We start from the raw sequence: 9,004 nt of genomic DNA on the forward strand, positions 1-9,004 counted from the left end.
GCGTTACCAGTATTTCTCTGTGTGCCAGCGTTCCCAGTATTTCTCTGCGTGCCAGCGTTACCAGTATTTCTCTGCGTGCCAGCGTTACCAGTGTTCCTCTGTGTGCCAGCGTTACAAGTGTTACTCTGCGTGCCAGCGTTACCAGTATTTCTCTGCGTGCCAGCGTTACCAGTATTTCTCTGCGTGCCAGCGTTACCAGTGTTCCTCTGTGTGCCAGCGTTACAAGTGTTACTCTGCGTGTCAGCGTTACCAGTATTTCTCTGCGTGCCAGCGTTACCAGTATTTCTCTGTGTGCCAGCGTTCCCAGTATTTCTCTGTGTGCCAGCGTTACCAGTATTCCTCCATGTTTCCTGCTGTCATCTCAGGTTTGGACTGTTTCCTGCATATCCTGCCATACTACCTTGGCTGCCACCGTGGGCCTCATACCATCTCCCGTGGTGGTCCAGAGGGTCCACAGACTCTTCCAAGAGACTTTTACACACTTTCCCTCCTCTTGTGACACTATGGTTGCTCTATTTTTACTAATAATTACATCCATTTTATACCTAAAAACCTCCAGTATCGGAGTAAGCGCTTTAGCTTCCTGATCCAGGAGCAGGTATATACGCTCAGAGAGACATTTACCTCTCAGATGCCATGGACAGGTATGACCACAGCATCTGAGAGGTTGGTTTTACTAAGGGTTTTAGTTACTGTAACTTTACAGCTCTCTTCTGAGGGATCATGGGAGTCTATGGCTGTGACATCTGGGAGTCTCCCGGAGACTCTCAGGACTGCAGGTCCTATATAACACTTGATACCGGTCTGCAGTGATCTTACCATAGATTGAGGTTGATTTGAAGTCTTTAGTATAATAATCTAGAATAATCTGGATTGTCTTCTCAGATGCCCCATGAAGGGGTGTACATCCCCCCAGTTTTGGAAATACTACTAATAACCCTACATCCCGGCGGCAGGTAACATCCATCACGGGCTCAGACTCTTTGTTTTTGATACTTGGAGTGAGATCCGTGACCTCCGCCGTGACAAAAGAGAATTGTTCTTGGTCCATTACTGTAATTGAAGTTCCTTAACCTCTTCAGCTCAGAGCGATCCTGTAAGGGCTTATTATATTGTGGGAAAAGTTTGCTAATGGATTCACGTTACCTGGAGACGGGTATGGGGGGGGGGGCGCTTCATGGGTGCTTTATGGGTGCTGTATTGAGCCTTGTCTGAAGGTGGAAGGTACAATGTTTTGTGTTCTTTGGAAACAGGGGCCCCCATGATTTGCTCAGTCTCAAGACATGAGGGGGAATAGTGGTGCCGGGAGTGGACTACGTTTTGCCCTGCCTGGAGACCCCCGCACCATGTTTTTCCCTATTTTGAGATGGGGGGCACCACGTTTTTCTTTGCCTGGAGACGAGGGGCACCACGTTTTGCACTGCTTGAAGATGGGGGCACCACGTTTTGCCCTGCCTAGAGATGGGGGGCACCACATTTTGCACTGCTTGGAGACGGGGGCACCACATTTTGTCCTGCCTAGAGGAGGGGGCACCATGTTTTGCCATGCCTGGAGGAGGGGGGCACCATGTTTTGCCATGCCTGGAGACGGGGGGCACCACGTTTTGTCCTGCCAAGAGGAGGGTGGCACCATGTTTTGTCCTGCGTGGAGATGGGGGGGCATCACGTTTTGTCCTGCCTGGAGACGGGGGGCACCATGTTTTGTCCTGCCTAGAGGAGGGGGGCACCATGTTTTGTCCTGCCTGGAGACGGGGGGCACCATGTTTTGTCCTGCCTAGAGGAGGGGGGCACCATGTTTTGCCATGCCTGGAGACGGGGGGGGCACCATGTTTTGTCCTGCCTAGAGGAGGGGGGCACCATGTTTTGCCATGCCTGGAGACGGGGGGCACCATGTTTTGTCCTGCCTAGAGGAGGGGGGTATCACATTTTGTCCTGCCTGGAGATGGGGGGGGCACCATTTTTCATGGGTTTTATTACCCGATGTCCAGTGTGTGGTAGGTCACCCTCCTCCTGTGGGCAGTGTGTGAGTACAGACGTCACATGAGTGTATAAATGTTTTTCTTCTCACCTCCAAGAACTTTTTACAGTAGTTTTTATGGACGTCATGTGTTATGGACATGAGGCGGCAGGCAGTAGGCACGGCACCTCGGCACAGACCAGACAATGCTCCGGACCCGTGGCACAGGAGGGGTTATATACCCAACAGAGGGACCTCATGAGATTGTCCGGCATGGAAGGGGTTAACTTCTTTTTAGCTGCTGAAGCTACAAGCACCTGAGTATAGCAGAGGCGGCAATGATGCAGCAGAGAGGACTTTGCAATGCTGGGATCTCAAGAAGCAAGTAACTCCGACAGCAAGTACTTTTTGTGCTTTTTTTCTTGTTTCTGCAGATGTATTTTGGATTTTTTTGGAGACCCCCCTAATGTACAGCTCAGCTACTCCTGGTAGAGCAGGAGTCACTGTGTGGGACCCCAAACAATTGCCTGTGTTGTGTTAGGGGTAAACCCCCTATATACAAGATATTCAACCCCAAGTGTAGAAGTCATTCCCTATCCACAGTACAGGCAGTCCCCAGGTTACGTACAAGATAGGTTCTGTAGACTTGTTCTTAAGTTGAATTTGTATGTAATTCGGAACTGTATGTTTTATAATTGTAACCCCAGACAGAATTTTTTTGGTCTCTGTGACAATTGGATTTAAAAATTTTCGGTTGTTATAAGAACCAGGATTAAGAATAAAGCTTCATTACAGACGCCTGTGATAACTGTTACAGCTGATTATTGCAGCCTAAGGATAAAGTACAGTAAATTACCAACATCCAGAGGGACCTTTGTAACTAGGGGTCATCTGTAAGTCAGCCTCTATAAGAGATAACAAGCTGATTGATGCGGATCAGGGGTAACTTCTAAATTTTGGACAAGCCCTTGAACATTTCATAAGTTTGGACTTCTTGAGATGTGACGGGACAAAAAAAAGTTTCTCCTATCATGTAAATGTCTGCAATTATAATAAAAATAATATTTTTTTTTTTTCCTTTTAAAGTTCATTATTTTATGGGTGGGAGGGCTGGAAAAAGGGTTAAAGGAAAAATATATTATAGGAAAATGTAAAGCGGTATACTGTAAGGACTACAGTTGCATTGACAAGGTAACAATAACTAAGGTCTGGATATTAATGGAAAATATATACTTTATTGTTAGGTCTACCGAGTAAACAAAAGGTTAAATCAAAAGGACTTACATCAAGTAGTGTATGGAAATGTATGGTACCACGATACAATGTGGGAGACATATGTATTTGGTCTTAAACTTTGAATAAAAAATAATAATAAAAAATTTAAAAAAATAAAATAAAATAAATATTTTATTTATTTTACATTATTTTTATTTTATTTATTAAATATTCTGCTTTATTTTATTGTACTTCACAGTATAATATCCTATTCTGTCCCCACTCTCTAGTACGGTGCAAGCGTTACAATGTTACTTATAGATTTCTTTTGTGCCTATGAAAAAAAAATAATTTATAAAATTTTAAGCTAATAGATATCTTCTATAGGTGCTCATTGATCAAGATAAAGTATTTTAAAAAAAAATTGGAATCCATCATAATAAACCCGGGACACTTGTAGATCCGGGCACCGGGACTGTGGTGTCTTCTTATACTTGTTATCCATGGCCTCCTGCCTTCTAAAAGCAACTTTTACAAGAAAGGCTCTGGGGGTGTTACTAGAGCCCCTCTGTGCTGTAACTTCACAGGCTGTTACACTGCCCCTTGGTTTGAGATTACATTGGGCAGAGGATGGGCTGTGGGGGCAGGGGGAACAGCAACGGCAGGGAGGGGCTCTGGTAAAAACTCCCAGAGCCTTTTAGCTAATTAGCATAATTATAAAAGTTGCGTTTAGAAGGAAGGAGGAGATGGATAACATATATAAGAAGATACCACAGCCCTTGGCACGTGGATCTATGAGTAATTTCCCTGGATGGATTCTGATGGGAGATTTCTGCTTAGACCGGCGGCACATGTGGCGTTTTGAGCCCATTTTTGGGCCGTTTTTACGCAATCTATTAAAAAACGCATGCATTTTTGACAGTTTTTTCCAATTATCTTAATGAGCATAATTGGAAAATGGACAAAAACGGTCAAAAAACGGATGCGTTTTCAAAAAGACATGCTTTTTTTAACAGACTGCGTAAAAACGTCCACAAAACGTCCCAAAAACGTGTTCAAAACGCCACGTGTGCTACCGGCCTTAAGCAAAAGAATAAAGTGGCTCCAGATGAAGGTTTTGGCTGCAGGTCAGAGGGATCCGTGAGCGCCTCCTTCTCCACCGAATCCAAACAAAGACAAAGCTGCCTCCACCTAATACAAGGGAGTAGAACAAATACAATTGCAGATTGCCGATACATAAAATTAAAAGAATTGGAAATTTTCAAAATGTAACTTTTTTTTATGGATTGATCTTGGATCTGGACTTGCAGAATAATATTTGTGCGGCTCTCTTCATCTCCTGGTTCCTCATGCTGTACAGCACGGGGTTTATTAAAGGTGTGAATGCCGTGTATAGGAGAGACTTTAATTTATTTTCATAGGGTGTGTTTCCCCCTACGGGGAACATGTATATGGCTACTAGTGGCCCGTAATACAGGCACACGGCGGCCAGGTGTGAGCTGCACGTGGAGAAGGCTTTCCTACGACCATCGCTGGAGGCAATCCTGATGATGGCCACAAATATACAGATATAGGATATGATAACGAGGACAAAGGGCAGGAAGGCCAGGAGGATGGACAGAAAGAAGTCTTCAAACACCACGTTGGACGTATCCGTAGAAGACATCTCTAAGATGGGGGCAAAATCGCAGAAAAAATGGTCAATTTTATCCGTCTTACAGAATTGAAGTTGTCCTATCAAGAACATCTCACTGGGGATCAGGAAGATCGGTGTAGCCCAAGGCCAAAAGGAGAGATGGAAGCAAAGTTTATGGTTCATAAGAGCGGAGTAGTGCAGGGGGTGACAGATGGCTAAATATCGGTCTACAGCCATGGCGGTCAGGATGAGGGACTGTGTGTAGGTAGCGATACAGTGGAAGAAGTACTGGATGAAGCAGTCGCTTCTCGATATGGTTGTCCCTTCCAGCCATGTCACCTGTAACATTTTTGGAGTGATGTTTGAGGTGAGGAGAAGGTCGGCCAGGGCTAGATTGCGGAGGAAGATGTACATCGGGACGTGAAGGTGGCGACAGGCTGAGATCAACGAGACAATGAGGCAGTTTTCTACTAATATTACGATATAGACCACAAGGAAAAGACAGAACAGGACGACTCTGACGTGGTGGAAATCGTGGAAGCCCAGAAGGATGAATTCATGGAAGGAGGTTTCATTGCTTCCACACATGGCTCTGAAATGATCCAAAGTGTAAAATAATTGTCAAGATGGGAACACTTTTATTTTTCTATCTTCTCTTGGTATCTGAAAAGAGCTTTCTCCTCATCCAAGGACAACCCTGAAACTGTGGAGAAGCTTTTAGAAGTTTCTTGGACCTTCAACCCTAAGTTATAATGTAAGTTATTCTTTTCAGGCCATATTGGAACTTGTCCTTAAACTGGAGCTTTTGAAAATGGCCGTCTGGTCCTTCCAGACCCAACAGATAAAATTATTGGACCCTCTCTTCTCCAGGCCCTAAAAAATAGACCCTACTAGCCTCCAAATTGCCCTGTTTTCTTGGGAATCCCTGGGGTCCAGTATTCTGTTAAAGCCTGGGACCATTCGGATCCTTTCGTAGACTGGTTGGCCAATGTTGGTCTTTCCTTAGTCTTGTTAATAGTCCTAAACTATATGTTCTGCTTCTGTGAACCCCCTTCCTCACCTGCACCTCACATAGTAGAAGTGGAAAATGTGGTCATGGGCTGAACCTCTTCTACATGGCGGCTCCTGGATGTAATACAGATAGGGGCACATTTACTTACCCGGTCCAGTCGCGATCCCGCGTTGTGTTGTCTGATGCTCATTCGGGTCTGCCGGGATTCACTAAAATCCGTGCAGCCGATATCCAGTTGGTGTCATTGCTGCGCCGAGGTCTGCCGGAGTTCACCTTCTTCTTCCTGGTGCATGTAAGTGCTTGATCTTGCAACACAAAGGGGGTTTGCGCCGATTTTCCCTGAATTGCCCCAGGATTTTGGTGCACGCGATCGGTTTGTGGCGCATCGGCACCGGCATGCACGCGACGGAAGTCGTTTTAAAAAATAAAAATTGGTCGCACGGGCCATACTCACATGCACCACGATGAAGACGATGAACTCCGGGGCACCTCGGCGGACTTCAGCGCAGCAGCGACACCTGGTGGACATCGGGCACAGGACCTTCAGGAATCGCCGGAAGACCCGAACGCTCGTCGGAGAAGCTGCCGCTGGAACGCGAATGGACCGGGTAAGTAAATGTGCCCCATATTCTTTCTTAAATTCCGCGGCTTTTCCGAATCCGTCAGGTTGTCCGACGGCCCGCCCCCCCCCCCCAATTTCTGTCGCGTGAAAGCCGACGTCGATGCGACACAATCCGATCGCATGCGCCAAAATCCCGGGGCAATTCAGCGCAAAACGGAAATATTCGAGAAACCCGACGAAAGTGCGGCGTTCGGAACCTTAGTAAATGAGCCCCACAACGTGTATATTGTAACCAATGTGATTGGAGATCATTCAAGTTAAGGTCGTTTTAACCTCTCCCCCCCCACATTCAACAGGGACCACGGCATCTGAGGAGTTCCACAAAGGAAGGTGCTTCCATAAGGCAACAAGGTTGGGAAGTGCTTTCCCCGTTTGCGTCAGTAAGGGTTAATGTGTCCTCTTATGACTACACCACCCACAGTTATCCGGCTGCGTCCCCCGCCCTCCATATAAGTTCGGACATTGCTCAATCCCACAGTAAAACCCACACAACACACAATTAAAAATCTGTCTGCGTTAGAATTTTGTAATACAGGTGAATTTTTATGACTTAATGATGATGGAACCTCAGTCCTAGCAAACAACCTCCCTGCGGAGAGCGATATCTGCCGGTTACTCATTGACCACGGATATTATTCTAGGCAGGAAGAACACGACTGATTGTATCTATGTCTGGAGATCGCTGGACTTCCTGATCCGTCACTAGATGATAGGAATATGATACATACAGGTTAGAGATTCTTTCATATTGAATGTATCTGTATCCCTGACCTCTGATACCCCTAAATATAACGTTCAAAGCTGAAGAGTAGAGTTGTGGCACAGTGCACAGCAGGGTTAGGAAGCTATGAACATTTCCTGGAGCACAATCCCTCTTAACTGAAAGGAGTATGACACAACTGGTAACCGACCAAGACATGGCCACCTACTGTCCACCGACAGGATCACTGGAGGAGCCACAGAGATCCACAGCTCAGGGCCAAGAGTCTGTCCACAAGAGAACTACTAGTCATGTTCTCCACAAATCTGCCCTTTGCCGAACAAGCAAGAAGAAGCCATTACAGAAAAGCATATCTAGTCTTGTCCTTTGTTCTAGCTCAGCGCAGACCACAACTAAGCCTCTAGATGTGTAAAGAAATGGGGGAACCTCCAGCCTCTAGATGTGTAAAGAAATGGGGGAACCTCCAGCCTCTAGATGTACAAAGAAGAATGGAGGAACCTCCAGCCTCTAGATGTACAAGAAGAATGGAGGAACCTCCAGCCTCTAGATGTGTAAAGAAATGGGGGAACCTCCAGCCTCTAGATGTACAAAGAAGAATGGGGGGAACCTCCAGCCTCTAGATGTACAAAGAAGAATGGGGGGGAACCTCCAGCCTCTAGATGTACAAAGAAGAATGGGGGAACCTCCAGCCTCTAGATATACAAAGAAGAATGGGGGAACCTCCAGCCTCTAGATGTACAAAGAAGAATGGAGGAACCTCCAGCCTCTAGATGTACAAAGAGGAATGGGGGGAACCTCCAGCCTCTAGATATACAAAGAAGAATGGGGGACTCCAGCCTCTAGATATACAAAGAAGAATGGAGGAACCTCCAGCCTCTAGATGTACAAAGAAGAATGGGGGGACCTCCAGCCTCTAGATGTACAAAGAAGAATGGGGGAACCTCAACCTGTAGATGTACAAAGAAGAATGGGGAGACCTCCAGCCTCTAGATGTACAGAGAAGAATGGAGGAACCTCCAGCCTCTAGATATACAAAGAAGAATGGGGGGAACCTCCAGCCTCTAGATGTACAGAGAAGAATGGAGGAACCTCCAGCCTCTAGATATACAAAGAAGAATGGGGGGAACCTCCAGCCTCTAGATGTACAAAGAAGAATGGAGGAACCTCCAGCCTCTAGATGTACAAAGAAGAATGGGGGAACTTCCAGCCTGTAGATATACAAAGAAGAATGGGGGAACCTCCAGCCTCTAGATGTACAAAGAAGAATGGAGGAACCTCCAGCCTCTAGATGTACAAAGAAGAATGGAGGAGCCTCCAGCCTCTAGATGTACAAAGAAGAATGGGGGAACCTCCAGCCTCTAGATGTACAAAGAAGAATGGGGGACTCCAGCCTCTAGATATACAAAGAAGAATGGGGGGACCTCCAGCCTCTAGATGTACAAAGAAGAATGGAGGAACCTCCAGCCTCTAGATGTACAAAGAAGAATGGAGGAACCTCCAGCCTCTAGGTGGACAAAGAAGAATGGAGGAACCTCCAGCCTCTAGATGTACAGAGAAGAATGGAGGAACCTCCAGCCTCTAGATGTACAAAGAAGAATGGGGGAACGTCCAGCCTCTAGATGTACAAAGAAGAATGGAGGAACCTCCAGCCTCTAGATGTACAGAGAAGAATGGGGGAACCTCCAGCCTCTAGATGTACAAAGAAGAATGGGGGAACCTCCAGCCTCTAGATGTACAAAGAAGAATGGAGGAGCCTCCAGCCTCTAGATGTACAAAGAAGAATGGGGGGAACCTCCAGCCTCTAGATGTACAAAGAAGAATGGGGGAACCTCCAGCCTCTA

The 9,004-nt window shown here is 46.3% G+C and overlaps 1 protein-coding gene across 1 annotated transcript; it reads right to left on the reverse strand.

Annotated features, from left to right (window-relative positions):
- Positions 1–4,451: 4,451 nt before the first annotated feature.
- LOC140076489 (olfactory receptor 1M1-like) lies at positions 4,452–5,396 on the reverse strand. Its single transcript, XM_072123016.1, has one exon. The coding sequence runs from the start codon at positions 5,394–5,396 to the stop codon at positions 4,452–4,454; it is 945 nt and encodes a 314-aa protein (XP_071979117.1).
- Between the last annotated feature and the right edge of the window lie 3,608 nt (positions 5,397–9,004).

This window comes from Engystomops pustulosus, chromosome 9, assembly GCF_040894005.1.
Source record: "Engystomops pustulosus chromosome 9, aEngPut4.maternal, whole genome shotgun sequence".
Taxonomy (NCBI): domain Eukaryota; kingdom Metazoa; phylum Chordata; class Amphibia; order Anura; family Leptodactylidae; genus Engystomops; species Engystomops pustulosus.